Consider the following 24538-nt stretch of genomic DNA (forward strand, 5'->3'; position numbering starts at 1 on the left):
TGAAATAATAAGAGAACCAAAATATAAAAACTCTTTATGTAATTTGAAAAACCTTAAACATTTATCTCCAATTGTGATAAAATATCTGTTCCTTTAAGAGCTGCAGCACTAAAGAATGTTCTCAAAGAGGACAGCTAGTGTGCAGCATGTGTACACAGGGGAGAACTCTGCTGCTGCCTGGCCTTAGATCCTGCTGGATACTGGTATATTAAAGGGGTTGTCTTATCTGGGACCTTGGTGGCATATCACTAGGATATGCCAATGTCAGACATGTGTGGGTTCTAGGGGAAAGACCACCCACCTACCCACCAAAGTGAATGAGAGCTCACTAAGAAAAGCATGGCCAACCTCTATTCACTTCTATGGGAGTTTAGAAAATAGTCAAGCATTTTAGGGACCATGATCTAACAAACCAATACAGATAAGGTATAAACAATTATGGGAAATGGTTTCTTTTTTTAAAAGCTTTTCCAGAGTGCTACTGGGCTCTTGCTGATAGCAGATGTGGATTACTTTCCACTGAAACAGAGGGATACCACTTTATGATCTACGGGTAATTTGAAAATCTACCACAGCTGTCTATCTCTAACATGTATAGGTAAGACAATAAAAGCATAGTATCCCCATTCACAAAACCGACTGAATTGAAAGCTGCAAATGAAAACACTACAATAATTATAACGCTGCAGTGCTTTGGAAGAGAGGTGCCCTGTTAGGTCTACTATTATTGATGGGCAGTGTTGGCTTTGTGTGTTTATTATTGAATAAAGCAGACATGTAAGGAGTGGTGACAGGTCCAAGAGCCTGACAAATGCTATGCAGCACATCATAAATCTTACCTGTTTACTATACTATCCAGCTGGCTAAATATTTCCATATCTGGTTCCATGCCAGTATCGAAGGTGAGGGAATGCTTCATAATGTCCAATAATTGCATATTCCAGCGAGGATCAAGTGGGACACTAGTGTCTCCTACATTAGAAAGAAAAACATTAATATGTTCCATGTACAAATAGAGATTTAAGCCAACATAACCATGAAAAAAACAGGAAAAATTATAGAAAACAAAGATTCACATTAATTTAACATCAAATTAACTTAAAAGGTCATTAAAGGGAATCTGTCACCAGCATATTATCAAAAATATTTTTCATGAATCCATGTGTAATAAACTACCTTATATCCAGATGTCTTGTTCTTTTTATTGCGAGTCTTGTCATTTCTTCATAAAAAGGCTTTTTGTGATATGCAAATCAAGCTGTAAGGAGCCCAGAGGGGCGTTTTTCTTTCTCCACGGTGCCCAGGAACGCCCCTCTGAAGTGCCGTGCCCGCCGAAATTTGAAAACGAATACCTCCTACAAGTTCAGCTAAATCGCCTCCCAGAGGCGCGGCTGAGTGCTCAAACCCCCTCCCCCCCAGCGCTGCGCTCTGCGGCAAACACCCCGAACCTCCTCTCCCCGCATCCTAAATCCCGCGCAGGCGCAGTGCCGGCAATTTCCTGCGCCTGCGCAATGATAAAAAGACTGAGGGCAACAGCTTCAACAGCGTCACTGGGCATGCGCCGGTCCCAGTGACGCTATTGCCCTCAGTCTTTTTATCATTGCGCAGGCGCAGGAAATCGCCATCATTGCGCAGGCGCAGGAAATCACCGGCACTGCGCCTGCGCGGGATTTAGGATGCGGCGAGAGGAGGTTCGGGGTGTTTGCCGCAGAGCGCGGCGCTGGGGGGGGAGGGGGTTTGAGCACTCAGCCGCGCCTCTGGGAGGCGATTTAGCTGAACTTGTAGGAGGTATTCGTTTTCAAATTTCGGCGGGCACGGCACTTTAGAGGGGCGTTCCTGGGCACCGTGGAGAAAGAAGAACGCCCCTCTGGGCTCCTTACAGCTTGATTTGCATATCACAAAAAGCCTTTTTATGAAGAAATGACAAGACTCGCAATAAAAAGAACAAGACATATGGATATAAGGTACTTTATTACACATGGATTCCTGAAAAAAAAAAAATTGATAATATGCTGGTGACAGATTCCCTTTAAGGAGATGATTGAGTGGAGACCATCAGACAACCAGTCTTAGTGAATACCTTTCTGCAGCTGCAAAACATTTTTTAATATAAACATAATAGCCCAAAATATCTAAAATCTATAGGCGCTGGCCACAGGATTTTTGCAGCATTGAAGAGCCATACCTATTTTTCAGGCATGTGGTCATTCTGGTTATTGTTGACCAATGTGTTTTGTAAGATGATTATATGGCACTTACTAATCTAGTCTTTGTTGAAATTACAAAACACACTGCACTAGACGCCCAACAGAACAAGTGAAGATGGCAGGTGCAGTGTATTTGAATGGAGGGGATAACACAGGGGTGATATGCCTGGTCACATGACCCTCTATCAGCAGCCACTTTATGGACAGGACCTCTGTGTGGACAGCACACCCCAGGAAATATAGAAAATGACAAAGAATTGCAACAAAGGCTATATATTAAGAAGTGTCATATAATCCTCTTACATACACATTGGTCAACAGTAACCAGAAAGTGGCTAAACTCTAAGTCATTAACTCTTCCTATGGTAAAAGTGATAAAACACAGCGATTCTGTTGTATGGTAGCATTTTCTTGCTTTTTATGATGTTGCATTTATAGAGTAATAACGTTTTAATTTTTCAGTAAGTGGGCTTGTTTTTTATCATGCTCTGAAAGGGAACCTGTCACCTGGAATTTGGCAATAGAGCTGAGGACATGGGTTGCTAGATGGCCGCTAGCACATCCGCAATACCCAGTCCCCATAGCTCTGTGTGCTTTTATTGTGTAAAAAAAAATAAAAAATTTGATACATATGCAAATTAACCTAAGATGTGTCCTGTCCCTGAGATGAGTCACGTACAGGACTCATCTCAGGTTAATTTGCATATGTATCAAATCTTTTTTTTTTTTACACATGTCCTCAGCTCTATACACAAAATCCAGGTGACCGGTTCCCTTTAAGAGAACCACTTTGGAGTAGGTATAAAGTGTTGATCAACTTTTATTATTGGAGCAGTTGTAAATGTGTCAACTTTATTGTTACTATTTCAGCAGTACCACATACACCCATCTTTATGGAACAATTATTTTTCTATTAAACCTTATTTTTAAGTTGCACAACTGGAAGTCAAAAAACGCAAAAAAGCAAGGGTAGCTTTTGAGGATTTTAGTTTTAAGAATTTGTTTCAACAAAACATTCAATAAAAACTTAGAGGACTCGTCACCCAAAAAATGCAATGCAATATAACAGGCACCATGTTCTAGAACCCAAAGGAGCTGAGCAGATTGAAAAATATTGTTATTCAGTAAACATTAACCCTTTCAGGACCCTGCCATATGTCAGGGCCATGACGTTTTTTGGAAATCTGACATGTGTCACTTTAGGTGGTAATATCTTTGGAACGCTTTTACTTATCCAGACCATTCTGAGAATGTTTTCTCGTGACACATTGTACTTCATGTTGCTGGTAAATATCAGTCAATATTTAGCTTCTTTTTTTTTTAACCCCTTAAGGACACAGCCTTTTTACACCTTAGGACCAGGCCATTTTTTGCAAATCTGACCAGAGTCACTTTAAGTGCTGATAACTTTAAAACGCTTTGACTTATCCAGGCCGTTCTGAGATTGTTTTTTCGTCACATATTGTACTTCATGACACTGGTAAAATGAAGTCAAAAAAATTATTTTTTTTGCACCAAAAAATACCTAATTTAACAAAAATTTAGAAAAATTTGCAAATTTCAAAGTTAGTTTCTCTACTTCTGTAATACATAGTAATACCCCCAAAAATTGTGATGACTTTACATTCCCCATATGTCTACTTCATGTTTGAATTGTTTTGGGAATGATATTTTATTTTTTGGGGATGTTATAAGGCTTAGAAGTTTAGAAGCAAATCTTGAAATTTTTCAGAAATTTACAAAAACTCAATTTCTAGGGACCAGTTCAGGTCTCAAGTCACTTTGCGAGGCTTACATTATAGAAACCACCCAAAAATGACCCCATCTAAGAAACTACACCCCTCAAGGTATTCAAAACTGATTTTGCATACGTTGTTAACCTTTTAGGTGTTGCACAAGAGTTATTGGCAAATGGGGATGAAATTTGAAAATTTAATTATTTTGCCTTATTTTCCATTTTAACCCATTTTTTTCCACTAACAAAGCAAGGGTTAACAGCCAAACAAGACTGTATCTTTATTGCCCTGACTCTGCCGTTTACAGAAACACCCAATATGTGGCCGTAAACTACTGTATGGCCACACAGCGGGGCGTAGAGTGAAAGGTGCGCCGTTTGGTTTTTGGAGGGCTGATTTTTATGGACCGGTTTATTTACACCGTGTCCTGTTTCAACCCCTCTGATGCACCCCTGGAGTAGAAACTCCCTAAAAGTGACCCCATTTTGGAAACTACGGGATAAGGTGGCATTTTTTTGGGGACTATTTTTAGGGTAAATATGATTTTTGGTTGCTCTATATTACATTTTTGTGAGGCAAGGTTACCAAAAATTGAAATTCTGAAATTTCATCTCCATTTTCCATTAACTGTTGAGGAACACCTAAAGGGTTAATAAAGTTTGTATAATCAGTTTTGAATACCTTGAGGGGTGTAGTTTCTTAGATGGGGTCAGTTTTTACTCTAGAGTGCATCAAGGGGGCTTCAAAAGGGACATGGTGTCAATAAAAAAGGCCATCAAAATCGGCCTTCCAGAAACCATGTCGGTCCTTTCCTTTTGCGGCCTCCCTTTTACTGATACAGCAGTTTACGACCACAAATGTGGTGTTTCTGTAAACTGCAGTATCAGGGTAATAAATATTAAGTTTTGTTTGGTTGTTAACCCTTGTTTTGTTACCGGAAAAAACGGATTGAAATGGAAAAGTGCCCAAAATAGCGGTTTTGGCACTGTTTTTTTTTTTTAACCGTGTTAATCTGGGGGGTTAGGTAATGGGATATTTTTATAGAGGAGATTCTTACGGACGCGGCAATACCTAATAAGTCTACTTTTTTTTTACAATTATTTAGGTTTTAGACTATATTATCTTATTTGGTACAAATTTTTTTTTGGGTATCTCTAAAGTCTAAGGGTCATTTTTAAAAAAATTATTTTATCCAATTATCTCATGTGGGGGCTTATTTTTTGCGGGATGAGCGGACGGTTTTATTGGCACTATATGACTTTTTGATCGCTTGCTATTAAACTTTTTATTATGTAAGGTGACAAAAAAAAAAACTTTTTTTGCACCTTTTTTTTTTCCCCCTTGACCGTGTTAATCTGGGGGGTTAGGTCATGGGGTAGTTTTATAGAGGAGATTATTACCGACGCGGCGATACCTAATATGTCTACTTTTAATAAATTATTTTAGTTTTTTTGGGTGTCTCAAGTCTGAGAACCATTTTTTTTTTATCCAATGTCAGTGCTAAATTGGGATATAAATTTAGTACTCCATGGAAGTGTGATACTCCCTGAAGCAACCGTCAATGCAGAGGCCCGGATGATCGGGGCACGTGTCGCACTGAGTAGTCGTGTCCTTCCGTATCCCCCTCCTGCGACACACTCTGCACTTTTTTTGGGTTCGTCCCTTCTTTCGAGTATGGGGGACCACACCTGGAAAGTGTTGGCCAGGGACGATCCGGGCATCTACAGTTCCCGAGGTACTCCGGCCTGCTCTTTCCCAGTCCGAAAAGATCAGGGCCTTGAGGACTGCCTCATAGAACTGGAGGAATGTCCCTGTGCTGCCAGCGCTTCGGGATAGTACAAAAGAGTTGTACATGGCAACCTGCACCAAGTAGACCGCAACTTTTTTGTACCATGCCCGGGTTTTGCGCATGGCATTATATGGCTTGAGGACTTGATCAGAGAGATCAACTCCTCCATATACCGATTGTAGGCGACGATACAATCGGGCTTGAGGACCGTTGCCGCGGTACCTCGCACAGGGACAGGGGTGATGCCGTTACCATGAATTGTGGACAGCATAAGGACATCCCTCTTGTCCTTATACCTGACCAGCAACAGGTTTCCAGTGGCAAGGGCTGGAGATAGGTACCTGGAGGGGGTGGGCAGGGAGGCCGCGTTGATTTTTCCGCACGGTCCCACAAGCGGACGTGGATCTGGCGGCAAGGGACTGGAACAAGGGGATACTGGTATAAAAGTTATCCACGTAAAGGTGGTAACCCTTATCCAGCAGTGGGTACATAAGGTCCCACACAAGTTTCCCGGTAACACCCAGAGTGGGGGGACATTCTGGGGGTTGAATCCGGGAATCCCGCCCCTCGTACACACGAAATTTGTAAGTGTACCCTGAGGTACTCTCACAAATTTTGTATAGCTTCACGCCATACCTCGCCCGCTTGGAGGGCACATACTGGCGGAAAATGAGTCTCCCCTTGAACGCAATGAGAGACTCATCAACCGCGACCTCCCTTCCAGGTACATAGGCCTCCATGAATTTGGCCCCAAAGTGATCGATGACCGGCCGTATCTTATACAGACGGTCATGGGCAGGATCACCTCGGGGGGGACATGCTGCATTATCGGAATAATGCAGACATTTCCGGATGGCCTCAAACCGGGAGCGTGTCATGGCTGTACTGTAAAGTGGGGCCTGGTATAGGACGTCCCCACTCCAGTACAGCCTGACACTGGGTTTTTTGACCAGGCCTATATGCAGCACGAGGCCCCAAAATATCCTCATTTCGGCTGCACTGACCGGCGTCCAGCCACCGGGCCTGGCCAAAAAGGAGCCCGGGTGTACAGCGACGAACTGTTGGGCGTACAGATTCGTCTGCTCCACCATCAGATTTACCAGTGGGTCACTGAAAAAATGACAAAAAAAAGTCATATTCAGTGTAGCCCACTGTGGAAATCTGGATTCCTGATTGGCCTACAAAATCAGGAATCACAGGCTCGTATCGCTCTGGGCTACACCAGACAAGTTCACCGGCAGGGGGCTCCGGTGGATTTAACTGGTGGGCCGGGAAACCAGTACGAGCCCCAGAGCTGCTCGTACTAGTGTAGGCCACAGGGTCCCTAACATGGCGGTCCCCTTGCTCCGCCTGGCGGCGTTTCCGCCGCCTTGGGGGCTCATCATCATCGCTAGATGATGAGGAGGATGCGGATGACAACAGGAATGTGGGGTCATCCTCATCCTCACTGGGACTCTCGGAGTCGGAGGCAAGCTGGGCGTATGCCTCCTCGGCCGAGAACGTCCGGCGGGCCATAGGGGAGTGTGTGTCTGCGTGTATATGTGCGTGTGTGTAACTCTTTATTTTGTGTGCGTGTGTGTGGGGGCACGGGTGTTCGCGGACTTAACCCTAAAACTAACAGAAAAAAAAAATATAAACTAACTAAAAAAAGGGCAAAAAATGTGGGGAAAAAAATTCAAAACCGCTGATCAACCGTCCGAAGTTGATCAGCGGTGGGGTGTGCGATGCGCTAACAGTGGCCGGACACTAAGTGCCAGCCACAGTCAGCGTACACACAAAAAAAAAAAAATGCACCCCAAAAAAGGTGGGGGGGGGGGGGGGGGGGCAAGTAGCAGCACCCCTGGGGGGTCTAGGGTCACACAGCTGTGCTGTGGACCCCAGACACCCTAACTTGGGGTGATGCAATCAAAGTTTAGAAAAGTTCAGAAACTAACTTTCCCTTTTTTTTCCCTGCCTAAACCAAACTTTCCCTGTGCTGTCCCTATGTACCTGATGGGGGGTGCTGGGGCACAGATCGGGTCCTGGGGGCAGAGATCAGGTCCTGTGGGGTGCTGGCAGCGACGGCAGACACAGTGCAGGCAGCTCCTCTCTCCTCCGGCTCCGGAACACAAAAGGAGGAGGAGAGGAGCGCCTGCCTCTTTTGAATCTGCCGCCGGACCGCTCACAGACCAATCAGAAAGCGATCCTGAGTGGTGATGTCACCATCACCACTCAGGATCGCTGGATGGTGATTGGTGGGGTGAAATCACACCATCACCATCCTGTTCCGGGTTATCGGGTCTTCAGAGACCCGAACAACCCGGAAACGCAGAAAACCGCAGGTCTGAATTGACCTGCGGTTTTCTGCGCATACATGGGGGGGGTCACCGGACCCCCCGGCGCATTTGCCCCAAGTGCCTGCTCAATGATTTGAGCAGGCACGGGGTTCCGAATACCGCCCGCCGCGCGGCGGTGATCGAAAATACACAGGGCGTACAGGTACGCCCTGTGTCCTTAAGTACCAGGGCACAAGGGCGTACCTGTACGCCCTATGTCCTTAAGAGGTTAAATCACAAAATTAACCCCAAAAAATTGGAAAAATTCACAACTTACGAAATTTCAATTTCTCTGCTTTTAAAACAGATAGTGATACCTCATATAATAGTTATTTCATTTCCCATATGTCTACTTTATGTTTGGATCATTTTGTGAATGCCATTTTTTGGGGACATTAGAAGGCTTAGAAGTTTGGAAGCATATCTTAATTTTTCACAAAATTTCCAAAAAAAAAACCCCACTTTAAGGACCAGTTCAGTTATGAAGTCACTGTTGGGCTTACATAATATAAACCACCCCATTTGTAATGCATTGCCTGACAGCTTTTATGCTGACAGCCTGCCTGTGAGACCCAGCCCACGCGTGTCCTCTATGGAAAAAAACCTGTAATTTATACATTAATATCGCTGCTTTTTCCACTTTATGTGAAGTACTATCGGCACAGGGGGGAGGGGTCATTAATGACTGACAATTCTTATGCACTCAATGTTGTCATTAACACCCCCCCCCCCCATACAGATAGGTATTCACAGGAAGTGAAAAAAGAAAAGATATAAATGTATAAATTCAGGATTTACTCAATTATTTCCCACAAAACTGTATATCAATCTATTCAGCTCCTCATGCTCTTTAATATGCTGCCTGCAGATTGCATTGAATCTTTTGGCGACAGGTCCTCTTAATTTTTTTTTTTTTTTTTTACTATTTAAAAGGTCAATGCAACTGAAATATTCCAGCTGACACAGAAGCTGGCTAGTACGGTCAAAGATTCAACAGCAAAACAGTAATGCAAGTGGTGATCCCAGGCTGTGAAAACAACGCATACAAAAGGGAGTTTTGCTAAAACATTATAAAGTACCCCGTCCCTTTTCAGCCTAAGAACAGGCGGGAAGTACAATTTTCTCACTACTATCTGTGAGGTAACCTCTGCACGGATGCACTAAACTCAGCACTGTAAGGGCAATGGATAGATATACAGGACCCCACCCAGGGTTTTATGACCATTCATAGAACTTTATTTTGGCAATGTGTTAAATTCTTACCTAATCTTGAAGTGTAGAAGAGTTTCATAGCACTATTCATTTCTTCAGACAGTGGACTAGAGTAGAACAGATTCAAAGCATGCGCCCCAGCATCAATCACCATACGTATATGATCTGATCATAAGAAAAAGACAAGATGGCAATTGGAGTAACAAACGGTTTAGCAAGCAGGTTGTGCTATGTATGCTGTTTACACAATTCCCATAGCAGTGAATAAGAGCTTACTGTATTAGTAACTCTTAGATCAATAAGAGCAATAAAGGGCTTGGATAGAAATAACTCTTTAAATATTTTAAAGTTATTTATAGTAACAGTATTACCATAGTGCTCAGTTTAAATACATGATTGCACATTTGCAGCCTGTGAATACCTCTGATTTGGTTGCATGTTTTTGGAAAAAGATTACAGGTCCCTTTACACTGGCAGAGCATTGGGTGGATAATCGCTAACGAGCATTTGTAGGAAAGCGCTCATTAGCGATTATCTGCCGCTGTTTACCCAGCGAAACGCTCATTTATTGGGTAATAGAACTGTTTGTGCAGTCATCTAAATCGTTTGCCGCAGTAGATCGTGCCATCTAAACAGCCGGCAAACAATAATTCTGTACGGGGACGAGCAATGGAATTAGTGATTGCTCCTCCCCAAACTGTGGAGGAGATTACTGCATGTAAATACAGAGGTCACCTCCACTGACGCGCAGGTGCTTGCTGGAAAGGAATGCTTCTTTCCCGACAATCGTCTGCTATATACAGTGGCGGAAATAATTATTTGACCCCTCACTGATTTTGTAAGTTTGTCCAATGACAAAGAAATGAAAAGTCTCAGAACAGTATCATTTCAATGGTAGGTTTATTGTAACAGTGGCAGATAGCACATCAAAAGGAAAATCGAAAAAATAACTTTAAATAAAAGATAGCAACTGATTTGCATTTCATTGAGTGAAATAAGTATTTGAACCCCTACCAACCATTAAGAGTTCTGGCTCCCACAGAGTGGTTAGACACTTCTACTCAATTAGTCACCCTCATTAAGGACACCTGTCTTAACTAGTCACCTGTATAAAAGACACCTGTCCACAGAATCAATCAATCAAGCAGACTCCAAACTCTCCAACATGGGAAAGACCAAAGAGCTGTCCAAGGATGTCAGAGACAAAATTGTAGACCTGCACAAGGCTGGAATGGGCTACAAAACCATTAGCAAGAAGCTGGGAGAGAAGGTGACAACTGTTGGTGCGATTGTTCGAAAATGGAAGGAGCACAAAATGACCATCAATCGACCTCGCTCTGGGGCTCCACGCAAGATCTCACCTCGTGGGGTGTCAATGGTTCTGAGAAAGGTGAAAAAGCATCCTAGAACTACACGGGAGGAGTTAGTTAATGACCTCAAATTAGCAGGGACCACAGTCACCAAGAAAACCATTGGAAACACATTACACCGCAATGGATTAAAATCCTGCAGGGCTCGCAAGGTCCCCCTGCTCAGGAAGGCACATGTGCAGGCCCGTCTGAAGTTTGCCAATGAACACCTGAATGATTCAGAGAGTGACTGGGAGAAGGTGCTGTGGTCTGATGAGACCAAAATAGAGCTCTTTGGCATTAACTCAACTCGCTGTGTTTGGAGGAAGAAAAATGCTGCCTATGACCCCCAAAACACCGTCCCACCGTCAAGCATGGGGGTGGAAACATTTTGCTTTGGGGGTGTTTTTCTGCTAAGGGCACAGGACAACTTATTCGCATAAACGGGAAAATGGACGGAGCCATGTATCGTGAAATCCTGAGCGACAACCTCCTTCCCTCTGCCAGGAAACTGAAAATGGGTCGTGGATGGGTGTTCCAGCACGACAATGACCCAAAACATACAGCAAAGGCAACAAAGGAGTGGCTCAAGAAGAAGCACATTAAGGTCATGGAGTGGCCTAGTCAGTCTCCGGACCTTAATCCAATCGAAAACCTATGGAGGGAGCTCAAGCTCAGAGTTGCACAGAGACAGCCTCGAAACCTTAGGGATTTAGAGATGATCTGCAAAGAGGAGTGGACCAACATTCCTCCTAAAATGTGCGCAAACTTGGTCATCAATTACAAGAAACGTTTGACCTCTGTGCTTGCAAACAAGGGTTTTTCCACCAAGTATTAAGTCTTTTTTTGTTAGAGGGTTCAAATACTTATTTCACTCAATGAAATGCAAATCAGTTGCTATCTTTTATTTAAAGTTATTTTTTCGATTTTCCTTTTGATGTGCTATCTGCCACTGTTACAATAAACCTACCATTGAAATGATACTGTTCTGAGACTTTTCATTTCTTTGTCATTGGACAAACTTACAAAATCAGTGAGGGGTCAAATAATTATTTCCGCCACTGTATAGCAATGTAAATGGGCCTTAAATTAAGAGCACAACAACTGAAGGATTTCAATGTAAAGAAGGCACTTCAGTAACGCACCCAGTTCAGATGGCAACTGTTTTGATAAATGGCAAAGCCAGCGCATCCTTAGTATCCAATCGAATGAACTTGCTTTCTCAATGATCAGCTGGACAGAATACTGAATGACGGAAGAGTCATCCATCCAAACATCTTCCATTTCCAAAGCATTAAAATTGAGATTGTCTGTACTATTTGACTTTGCCATCAACTGAAGATCCTGTATTGCAAGTGGAATTTTTCTGTAATGAATGGAATAAAAAAAATTAAGATGAATTATGTTGGGTTTAAGAGATGGTGCAAAGAAACACTAAAAGATCATGCCCGTTTTCCTGAAACACAAGCACAAATTATAGAATAAGAAAAACAGAGTTCCTGCACAGAAATCCGATTCAAATACCATGCCTACAGTTTAGGTAGTTAGTCAGACTATGTAGGGACAAGGGAATGGTACACCACTGTTGTCAATATAGTCAAACTGCTTAAAGAAATAATGAGGAACAGAGTAATGCAGAGTTATGAAATATGCTAGATAAGAATATCAAATGTTTTTCATTAGACAAAAGGGCTACTTGCATCTGCTTAAAACTATATATATTTTTTGGGGGTAAAAGAAGCAATGAAAAAAAATTTGCAAATCCGAAATTTTGCTACTTTTTTCTGTTACGCCATTTGCCGCATTAGAAAAAATTATTAATATTTCAATAGTACGGGCGGTTTCAGACAGGGTGATGCCCATGATGTTTATAGTTTTGTATTCTAAGGAAAGGGGTGGGATAGAATTTATTTTTTTACTTTTTTCTAGCCCCTCTAGGATGCTACAATGTCCACTAGTTTGCTCTTTTTTTTTTTTTTTTTTAAGATTGTTACTATACTCGCATAGGTTAACAAGCAGATCAAAAACGCCTCCTCAAAAAGCTGATTGGCGTTGGTCCCCCACGATCAGATACTGATGACCTATCCTGAGGATAGATCTTTAGTAGTAAAATCCTGGAAAACCCCTTTAAGGGGACATCATTGACTTCTATGGGAGAGAGTTTTCTAGGCATATTCAGTGACCTGTGCAGAGGTCATTGTACAAAGACAGACTAAATAAGCTTTGACAATCACCTATTGTGAATGATGGATCCTGTCTAAGGCTACTTTCACACTAGCGTTCGGGTGTCCGCTCGTGCGCACCGTTTGAAGGGGCTCATGAGCGGCCCCGAACGCATCCGTCTGGCCCCAATGCATTCTCAGTGGAGGCGGATCCACTGAGAATGCATCCGCCTGCCAGCGTTCAGCCTCCGCTCCGCTCAGTGAGCGGACACCTGAACGCTGCTTGCAGCGTTCGGGTGTCCGCCTGGCCGTGCGGAGGCGAGTGGATCCGTCCACACTTACAATGTAAGTCAATGGGGACGGATCCGCTTGAAGATGACACAATATGGCTCAATCTTCAAGCGGATCCGTTCCCCATTGACTTTCAATGTAAAGTCTGAACGGATCCGCTCAGACAACTTTCACACTTAGAAAATTTTCTAAGTTTTAATGCAGACGCATCCGTTCTGAACGGATGCGAACGTCTGCATTATCGGAGCGGATCCGTCTGATGAAACATCAGACGGATCCGCTCCGAACGTTAGTGTGAAAGTAGCCTTATCTGTGAATCTAATCCTGCCTGTAATGATATTAACTACCGTATTTTTCGCCCTATAAGACGCACTTTTTCACCCCCAAAAGTGGGGGGAAATAGCAGTGCGTCTTATGGGGCGAATGCTGCTGATTTTGCCGTATTTTCAATGATACACCCGCCGCGATGCCGCGCGGTGGGTGTATCAGCTGTGAGGGAGGAGGGGCTGGGGGCCGGCATCTGCATTTATAATGACAGCTGGGCCTGTGCAGTGACTGTATTCTACTACACGGGCCCCGCTCACTGTATAATCGTATCTGTATTCTGTAATAGTTAATTGTGTATATAATGTAATCGCATAATCAGCGCTACTTACAACGACAAGCGCTCGGTACGTAGCAGAGAGGAGGCAGGCCCGCGCCGCCTGCTTCATTCATAAAGTGGGCGGCGCAGGTAGTGAGTGACGCACCGCCCGCCCGTCCTCCGGGCCTGCCTCCTCCCTCCTCTCTGCTACCTACCGAGCGCTTGTAGTTGTAAGTAGCGCTGATTATGCGATTACATTATATACACAATTAACTATTACAGAATGCAGATACGATTATACAGTGAGCGGGGCCCGTGTAGTAGAATACAGTCACTGCACGGGGCCCGCTGTCATTATAAAAGCAGATGCGACCCCCACCCCTTGTATTGAGGGTCATTCACTACAGGGACACTGTTATGGAGGGGATCTGTGGATGACACATAGCATAAGATGCTATATATGTGTCATCCACAGATCCCCCCCATATCAGTGTCATCCACAGATCCCCATAACAGTGCCATCCAGAGACCCCAATAAGAGTCACCCACAGATCCCCCATAAGTGTCACCCACAGATCCCCCATAACAGTGCGTCACCCACAGATCCCCCATAACAGTGCGTCACCCACAGATCCCCCATAACAGTGCGTCACCCACAGATCCCCCATAACAGTGCGTCACCCACAGATCCCCCATAACAGTGCGTCACCCACAGATCCCCCATAACAGTGCGTCACCCACAGATCCCCCATAACAGTTCGCCACCCACAGATCCCCCATAACAGTGTGCCATCCACAGACCACAATCAGTTCAAAACCCACCAAAAGCACACCTATTGGTTCAAAATATTTTTTTTCTTATTTTCCTCCTCAAAAACCTAGGTGCGTCTTATGGGCCGGTGCGTCTTATAGGGCGAAAAATACTGTATGTGTATAGATAAGCAGGTAACTGCAGTAAAGTGATTTGTAGAGACTTACTGGACAATAGCATTTTATGGTTTTGGTTTAAATAAAATTATATATATATATTCAAAACATCTTTTAAAAATATAAAAAGGTGATTTAAACAATAGGTCATTTTCTGATGACACATTTCCTTTAAGTTTTGCTACATCTGGTATTACCTGGTTTTCTTCAAACAATGTCTGTTCAGGATATAAGAAAGAACTTGTCCATCTCTCAGAATGGTCGATAAAATAGAGTCCTCAGCAGAAAGGACGGCATCAGGAACTTTATCAGGCCACAATCCAATAGATAACAAACAACCTCCTTGTGTGGGTTTGAGAGTACACGTCTGACTTTGAATAATGTGCTGCACTTGCTGAAAAAAAGAAAAACATCATCCAGTGTATATAGAGACAAACTGAACATGGTTATGCATCAGTGGTTACAGAATTATTATTTAGGAATGATGAAACTATCCTGATGGAAGGGATGGCGAACATATTAAGTTACCTTCCAAAAAAGAAGGCAAAATTGATGTAACTATGACAAGGTGATAAATTATTTCACTATTTGGCTGTTCTACTATTCGGTTTCGCACAGAAAAAGATTTGATATAGAACTGCAAAGATTTGATCACGAAATGGACTTTATTCATACTTGTGACCAGACCTCCCAAGCTGTGCAGCCAGGGACCATCACACAGTAACCATAGGACTCTATATTCTCCACACAGCAGACAATAGGCTCACAGTTCAGAGAGACTGGAGCTGCACAATCTTCTTCGACATAGACTAGTGTTCATTGTCGGGATGGAGGCCCTGGGGTGTAACCGTCTGACCACCATTCTTTTAAACAAGTGTATGCACAGCAATTCCTTAATATATACCGCAAATCAGAATTGCTTATAATTATAGAAAAATAAAAAATAAATAAAAAAATCTGTATACATTAAATGGTTATTCCTATCACTGACATTTATATAAATTGACCACTCCAATATCCTAGATAAACGAAAATGGAGTCCTCACATCTACCACCAGCCTGAAAATGCTATTTGTGAACTCAACCTACGGTAATAAAAGTAGTAGCAATGCGCCTGTTGATAGACTGCGGGCTTAAATACAGGCTACAGTTTGGTTTAGTGCAAGAGGAGAAACACATACGTATTTAAAGGGTTTCTTGACTTTTTATGGAAAACAATTACATAATGTATTGTATTTGTTGAACTAGAAGGCAGAAAATAAGTAAAATTATTATTTTCTGCACTTTGGCAGTTTTAGGGCACTTTCCACACATTTTTCCTGGCATTTTTTCTGCAGCTTAGTTTTTGCAGAGTTTCGGGATTTAAAAAAGTCAGCTCAACATGTTTGTTGAAGGTCCATGGGAAGTATAAAAACGCTGGTGATTTTATTAGGTGCCAATATTCGTCTTTTTTGTTTATTTAAAAAAAAAAAAAAACACAGCATGCTGGAGCTTTTCATGTGTTCCCAGGCATTTTGACACCTTCTCTACAATGAATAGGCAAGAAAGAAAATGCTAGTATTAAGACACAGGGAGGGACATTTATGAATACTAGAGTTCCCATACGCCAGGGGGAGCAGGAGTAAGATGTGCCTAATTAAATGGGTTGTCCGGGTTCAGAGCTGAACCCGGACATACCCATAATTTCACCCAGGCAGTACCCCTCATGTTAGCATCGGAGCATCTCATGCTCCGATGCACTCCCTTGCCCTGCGCTGCGCTAGTTCGCGCGGAAAAGGGCGCTTTTGTTTACAATAACACGCTTCCGCCCGGCAGTGTGTTCGTGACGTCACCAGCTCTGATGGGTGTGCTTTAGAGCTGCCCTAGCCGTTTTACTGGATAGGAGAGCGCTAAAGCCCACCCATTAGTGCAGGTGACGTCACCGGGCTTCCTGGCAGCCCCATGGAGAGCCCGGTACGTCACCGGAACTCCGGAAAATGCCTTTGCCCTGCGCGATTTAGCATAGGGAAAAGGAGAGCATCGAAGCATCAACTGCTCCAATGCTCAAGTCAGGGGGGCTTGTTGTGCCTTTTCATAGGTAAATGCATTGATATCCAATTATTCTAGTCAAGATGGATGTTCATTGCCTTTAAGAGCCATGCTCGACTATATTTACAATTTTGTATGTCTTGAGTAGGCCAAAGTAAGGTCGCACAAAGGTTTCTGTGTATAAAGGTTTCTGCTCTTTAGTGTTATTCTTCTCATGAATGTACCAGTCTGAGAAGATGCCTCCTTGTCTACTTATAAATTTATGATGGGAGATAAGATAAGAAGCAGCTGGTGATAATTACTTATACAATTAGGTATTTAATAATAAAGCTAAATATATAATATGTATGTATTCATTTAATGAGCCTTAGTTAGTCCTTAGCATAAGACAATCAGTAGGACATATATATATTATTTCTTTCTTTATATTATAATGTTGTATGTTATGAAGACAAAATGTATCCAGTATATTATATATATTTCTCATTAGGAGAATATTCGTCTCTAAAAGAGTGTCTGTAAAGATGTGTGTTTTGTAACAATTAATCACATCTTTGGTATGACAGAGGAGGTACTGATATCTCTGAGAAAACAAGGCCCATTCAAATCATTACGGTCCATAGATCAACAGTTAGAGAAACATTCAGAGAGACGCCTAGAGGTCTGTCTCTAATTGCTACAAGTGTCAGAATTAATCCCTATAGCTTTGAATTAAAGCTTCTGAGGTCAAAAGTATAGAATACGTTTTAATCAGACTTACATAGTTAACCCTTTATACTATGATGCAAATAGCTTATACAGCAGTGCCACCTAGGTATGAGTAGGTGACATGACAACAGTAGCAAAAGTGCATTCTGGGTCATGTTATGATGTCACATTTCTTATTAATGGTCACGTCCATCCGACAATGATTGGAAAGTCCCAAACTAGGAAGGTGTGTCTAACTGATAAGTTTGTGATCATAAACCACACAAAGGGAGAGAGAGGGAGACAAGTTGTCTAGCAAGATGAAAGCCATGGTGAGATGCGCTATGATGGACCACCTAGCTTTCCTAGGAGCAGAAGTGAGATTCCTACTAGGACTTAGTAAGAGACACAAAGAATGATATTTCATTTTATTAAGACTAATTGGATAGTGTGGGTGAAATTATACCATCTAGATTGGCGAATAAATAAATAAATAAATAAATAGATCATCTTAATATTGAGATGTAGAATATTGTGAGGCTTCATGCTACCTGCAGAAGAATCAAGACTCAATCTAGCAAAGCATTAAATGCACATATATATATATATATTTTGATAGAACATTCTTCGCCAAGCTAAGTGATGGGTTCCCACAGGAAAGACTTGTTTCAAGTCTTTCCCATTTAAGATATGGTCTAGCAAAGATCCTAGATCCCTGTTATTTGTCTTAATAGTCTTACCAAAGTCATATGTGTGAAAATAGTCCAGGATGGGGCGGAAGGATACAGTTATCTCCAAGTTATATCCTTGAATGGATTTGCCCATTCTGGAAGTCATGTGATGTGTAGTTGGTTAGAAGGGGCGGAATGTATTTAGCATTCCATATTGAGGTCTAGGATTAGACATGCCCATCCTGATATCATGAGGTTTTCTATGAACAGAAGTAATCTATATAACTTATGTTCCTATTTTGATATCCTAACCTAATAATAGCTTTGTTATACTGTGACAAGTTATTTCCACTCACATGTATTGTTAAGCTTGTAATGCTTTATATCAATGCTGAATATATTCATTTGCATGTATCATTGTGTTTATTTACTTATATATGTTTATAACCTTGTAACCAATAAATGTGCATATCTTTATAATACCTGTATATTATTGTATAATGCAGAACTACATTTTTATTATTAACGTCATCTCACGTCGGACTCCGATGTGAATTGTATCGATTAGTTTGTCTACAATTCACCAGGTCATGATTTCAAGAATTTATGACAAATTTTATCAATTTTATTTTTTCAAGATTAATTATTTTATGACCATAATTAATAATTCTCAATTTAATTATTACCGCCCGACAGGCTACCTGGGTGAAAATGGAGGTATGTCCGGGTTCAGCTCTGAACCCAAACAACCCCTTTAAGAGGAAGAGTTCTGCTAATAAATTAGTTGCATCTCTGCCCCTCTGTGCAAAAGAAACTAACGTCTATGCCAGTTAGGCCCCATTCACACGTACACAATTTCGATCCGCATTTTGAGGAACGGACTTGCGGCCCCATTCATTTTTATGGGGCAGCACGATGTGCTGCCCGGATCCGGAATTGCAGACCCGCACTTCTGGGTCCGCAATTCCGTTACCGAAAAAAATTGCGGACAAGAATAGGCATATTCTATGTTTTGCGGATCCGCAAAACACGTTACGGACATGTGAATGGAGCCTAAGGGTTGGAAATAACTAATTCCACTTTCTGGCATATGATACAGTACACCTGATGGCCTGCGCTAAGCCCTGCAATCTTTACTCGCCACATCAGAAAAGTGGTGAGGTTACAAAGTAGAAAATATAGCATGCACCATAATTTGCTACTTTATGCATATTGTGGCATAAAAGGTTTAGTAAATTTCACCCACTGTGAGCAACAAAAAAAAACAAACAAAAACCTACAAACAAAATGCAGATGCCAATGTTCGTTTTTTTCTGGCATTTTATTTATCAGGTTATGGGAAAAATTAAATGCAGGGAACACAAGAGTATTTTTGGTATCTTGGCATTTTAGTTAAAGGGGTTCTGCAGTTTGTTTAAACTGATGATCTATCCTCTGGATAGATCAGCTTCTGATCAGCTGGGGTACCGCTGGCCCAGTGACGTCACAACTAGTATGAACTGGCCTGGGCGCGGCTAAGCTCCATTGAAGTGAACGGAGCTTAGCCCCGCCCAGGCCAGTTGATACTGGTCGTGACATCACTGGGCCAGCTGTAGACAGTGAGAAGGCCACGGCGCTCCTGGAGCGCCACTGCCTTCTCGAACAGCTGATCGGCGAGGGTCCCGGGTGTCGAACCCTTGCCGATCAGAAGCTGATGATCTATCCAGAGGATAGATCATCAGTTTAAACAAACTGCAGAACCCCTTTAATTAGGTGGCTATTTTTGGGTCACTTTTTTTACATGAAGCTCTAAACAACATGATTCAAACAGTTTAGAAAACAGCATAAAAACTATACAAAAAAAAAAAATAAAATACAGTAGGTGGTATCTTGCCATTTTTTTTTTCTTACACACAGCAAATGTGTGTGTAGGTTAGTGTTTCCTATACTGCAGTAGTCAACTGGTGGCAACACGTCTTACAATGAAAATCAGCTGATATTTACACAATTATTTGGCAATTTCAAGCCAAGAGGACGCACAGTTGGAATGCAGTTCTGGACTAACTCAAAATTATATAGAACATGTAAACTGCAAAATGGTGTTTGAGGTTCAAAGATGAGCACACATCCTAGCTTGCTGGGTAGCACTGTGTTGTTCTGTAAGCCAAAAGTTGTGAGAAGAACTAAGTTAACTTGGCACCAAAGTTTATATTTTTTTTTTATGCCAACCGAAACTACAAAGTGTACTAAAATTAACACTTACTGACAGAACTTACCCGCTGAACCACAGCTGTGGGCTGTGAGTGAACAAACACATCTCCACAGGCCTTCTGGAAAGCTTGTTCTAGGTCAACTCCTCTTTGAAGCTGCTGGGATATCAGAGCTGCAGCATGAAGTAAATAAGAAAGAGAACTGCATGGAGAACCTAAACGTGATTGCAAGAAAAAGAAAAGGGAAATGCTATTCACACACTATAGTAGTATATTAATAATATATAAAAGCCATAGTATTTTCAGGTTTGAGAAACAACTTAAAAATAGGATTTTTGGTGCTTACCTGTAAAATCCTTTATGCGCCAAGTTCATTGGGGGGGCACATAAGTCCATGGGTATAGCAGCTGCCACGAGGACTCTACACTAAGCTGAAAAATGTTAACTGCTCCTCTCAGCTATACCCCTCCTGCAGACACTGAGCTGATCAGAAGTACAAAAGCAGTAGGAGCAGCCAGGAGAAGCCAACAGAAAACAATAGTAAGAAAGATAGAGATGGAAGAGCCAATAATGTACTTACGGGTGGGAGCTGTGTCCCCTAATGAAAGGATTTTACAGGTAAGCAAAAAAATAATAATACTATCCTATTTCTTCACTATTATCATGGGCACAGAAGACCATGGGATGTTCTAGAGCAGTACCATGGGGAGGGGCCAAAAGAACGCAATAAAACTATGGCTGGCCATAAGGTCCCACACGGAAATGCAGGAGAAGGATGCAAAGGAAACCCTGACTAGGACTAGAAGAGCACATAACAGGAAGGCCAACCAGAGAGAGAGCATAAAATACACTGTGTCTGAGGCTGGGCATAGAGGATTTAGAAATCAAACTCCCCAATTCAAAACTCCTCAATTTACTAATTCTTTTGAAAATTGACTGGTTCAGGACCCATTCTTCCTGTGACTTCAGATGACAACTGTGAAAAGCTGTCTAGATATTTCCTGTCCCCTTGATATGAACTGTTGAGATTTAAAGACAGTTCTCTTCTGCAAGCATTAGTATTCTCCTGGCCTCCTGCATCAAACTCTCGCCCTTTGTACCTCACTGCTGATTTACGTAAAATACTACCGTCCTGTTGTCTGTCATAATCCTTATATGACAGCCTACAACTGGAAGAACTTCCAACATAGCACATTTTACTGCTGAAAGATCCTTCAGATTAGAAGACCCCTCTTTAATGCTGCCTAGCCAAAGACCCTGAAAAGACATTATGAACATGGGCAGCCTATCCCCAGGTACTTGTATCTGTGATCAGACACACTAAATCTGCCATTTTCCAAGGAACTCCTAAAACTAGGTTTTCCTTCCTTAGCCACCAAGTTAGGTTCTGGAGGGTTTCTGACGAAATATTCACATTTGATTCCAGAGGCCACTTTCTCCCTTCCCAGGAAAATAAAATCTCCCATCGGATATCTCTAGAATGCCACTGAGCATGCTATCAAGAATCCCAATACCATCATTCCCTTTCTCAAAGATGTCACAGGATTTTTTATAGACCTATAAACCGCTATTAAACCCTGATAATTTTCTCCTTGGGCAAAGAACATTTCTGGATCACTGAGTGTAGAATTAGTCGCAAAAATGTCTGGATCTGTGAAGGGCCTGGTCTCGATTGTTCTCAATTCAAAATCCAACCCATTTTCTCGAGGATTTGAGATACTTAGTCTACTGCATCCAGACAAGCGCTTTCTGAATTTGCTACTCACAGAAAATTGTCTAAATAAGGAATGAATAGTATCTCCCTCCCTCTCTCCCTTATGTGCGCCGCCATTTGCGGCACAATTTTTGTAAAGATCCCTGGGGCCATAGAAAGGAAAGTCCTGAAATTGCAGATGTACAAGTTTTCTTTTATCTCCACTGCCACCCTGAAAACATTTTGGTGTTAATGATTTATGGATATATGGTAATAAGCATCTTTGAGGTCGAAAACTGCCATGAAGCAAAGGGAAAAAGACTTATTGCCGACTTTGTCTGCATCTTCAATTTTTTTTTTAATGAAAATAATATAATATAATATAATATAATATAATATATATATATATATATATATATATATATATATATGAAAAACGGACAGCACTCCAGGTAAAAGTTGATGGTGTTTATTCACCCATGTGGATGGCAACGTTTCAGCTCATACAAGAGCCCTTTGTCAAGGCTTGACAAAGGCTCTTGTATGAGCTGAAACGTTGCCATCCACATGGGTGAATAAACACCATAAACTTTTACCTGGAGTGCTGTCCGTTTTTCCATCCATATTTGACGGGGTAAGCTGCTACATCCCTGGACATAGCACCCTTCCTGTGTTGTTTCTCCAGTGCCGCCATTGTTTTTCTATATATATATATATATATATATATATATATATATATATATATATTTATTTATATATATATACACACACCAAGGAAAAAAGGCGGCACTGGTACAAGATCAGTTGAAGTTAGGGTGCACGTCCCAAGGGGAATAGGCTTCTTACCCCAATGTATAAATCCAGAAAAACGGGCGGCACTCCAAGAGATAAAAGAAAGTGAACCTTTATTCACCCAGGTGGTGCAACGTTTCGGCTCTACACTTGAGCCTTTTTCAAGCCTGAAAAAGGCTCAAGTGTAGAGCCGAAACGTTGCACCACCTGGGTGAATAAAGAGTTCACTTGCTTTTACCTACCGGAGTGCCGCTCTTTTTTCTGGATTTATTCATTGGGGTTACTAGTCCATTCCTCTTGAGACGTGCACCCGTACCTCTCCTCTGGAGCCAGTGCCGCCATTTTTCTAATATAGTATATATATATACTATATATCAGCTGTGGAAGAAGTGTTAAAGTTAATGGGTAAACAGGTGTTAGTTCCCAGTTCTAAGAGAAGGGGAAGGTTTGTGTTCTCCCGTTTTTGGTAAAGAAACCGGATTGTTTCTTCAGGACAATTATAGGTTAAAAAAATAAAATAAAAAATATAATATAATATAATATTTATATATATATATATTTTTTTTTTTTTAATCTATAATTGTCCTGAAGAAACAATCCGGTTTCTTTACCAAAAACGGGAGAACACAAACCATCCCCTAGAACTGGGAACTAACACCTGTTTACCCATTAACTTTAACACTTCTTCCACAGCTGATATCCCTTGTCCTGAAGGTGGAATTTATTTTATCACATATCTTGGAGGAGGAAGAACCTGAAATTCCAGTTTTAGGCCTTGTTCTATAATATCCAAAATCAATGAACTGTTTGATATTGGAACCAAAGTAGTTAGAAAATGACTTCTGGCATCATTGTTGCTTAGATTTATTTTTGTCTCCAAATGACTGATGAAAAAACCTCTTCCTCCTCCCTTTTTTGGTGCCTTGAATATGTATCTTCTCTATCTCTTCTGTGCCGCTCTCTATACCTCCTAAAGAGCCGAAAGTAACAACTGAATTTAGCAAGAGAAGGATTAAAAGACTGATAACCTAGGAATCTCTATCCTCTGCATTTTCTAATAGTTCATCTAAGGCTGGACCAAAAAGATATCCCCTTGACAGGGGACTCCATATAGCAGAGTTTGATGAAGCCGAAGATCTAGCTGCTAACCTTACTGAACCTGCAGGCGCGTCAGCCAAAAAATCTGCTGCTTTCCTAATAGTAGGGAAACTGGCTAAGATTTCCTCTCTGAGACATTTTCACTCTGGTTTTCTAACTCTGATAGCCAAACAATAAGGGATTTGACAGTACAAGTAGAGGCAACCCATGGTCTAAAAGGAGGATGTTGCCACCTCCCCAGCCCTTTTAAAAAAAAAAAGCTGCTGCTTTTTTATCTAAGGGATCTTTAAGGATCCCCGTGTCCTCAAAAGGGCAAGGCCATTTTCCTAGAGACTTTAAAGGGAACCTGTCACTGCGATTTTGGCTATAGAGCTGAGGACATGGGTTGCTAGAGGACCGCTAGCACATCCGCAATATCCAGTCCCCATAGCCATCTGTGTTTTTATTGTGTAAAAACACAAATTTGATACATATGCAAATTAACCTGAGATGAGTCCTGTCCGTGAGATGAGTCAGGGACAGGACTCATCTCAGGTTAATTTGCATATGTATCAAATTTGTGTTTTTACACAATAAAAACACAGAGCTATGGGGACTGGATATTGCGGATGAGCTAGCGGCCATCTAGCAACCCATGTCCTCAGCTCTATACACAAAATCCCGGTAACAGGTTCCCTTTAAATATTGCTATGTCAATCCTAGGGGCCTTATTCCAAGTAGCACAATCTTCCTCACTAAAAGGGATATTTTCTCATTTAAGACTTTTTTGAGATGAAAACCTCTGTTTGGTTTTTTCCATTCCTCCTTAA

At 41.8% G+C, this 24538-nt stretch overlaps 1 protein-coding gene and 1 long non-coding RNA gene across 3 annotated transcripts in view; one reads left to right on the forward strand and one right to left on the reverse strand.

The window, feature by feature from the left end:
- Window positions 1–24538, reverse strand: part of MDN1 (midasin AAA ATPase 1) — a 315164-nt gene that overhangs the window by 138967 nt on the left and 151659 nt on the right. For both annotated transcript variants that reach the window (XM_040428764.1, XM_040428763.1), the window contains exons 47-51: window positions 20213–20361; window positions 14769–14965; window positions 11754–11974; window positions 9311–9424; window positions 840–972 (exon numbers count right to left, since the gene is read on the reverse strand). In XM_040428764.1, the coding sequence (XP_040284698.1) occupies window positions 840–972; window positions 9311–9424; window positions 11754–11974; window positions 14769–14965; window positions 20213–20361 (814 nt within the window). The remainder of the gene's footprint in view (window positions 1–839; window positions 973–9310; window positions 9425–11753; window positions 11975–14768; window positions 14966–20212; window positions 20362–24538) is intronic.
- Window positions 416–17003, forward strand: LOC120998190. Its single transcript, XR_005778311.1, has 3 exons — window positions 416–426; window positions 2792–2795; window positions 16882–17003. It is a non-coding gene; the product is annotated as an uncharacterized LOC120998190 (long non-coding RNA).

Source organism: Bufo bufo, chromosome 4, assembly GCF_905171765.1.
Source record: "Bufo bufo chromosome 4, aBufBuf1.1, whole genome shotgun sequence".
In the NCBI taxonomy this organism is placed as follows: domain Eukaryota; kingdom Metazoa; phylum Chordata; class Amphibia; order Anura; family Bufonidae; genus Bufo; species Bufo bufo.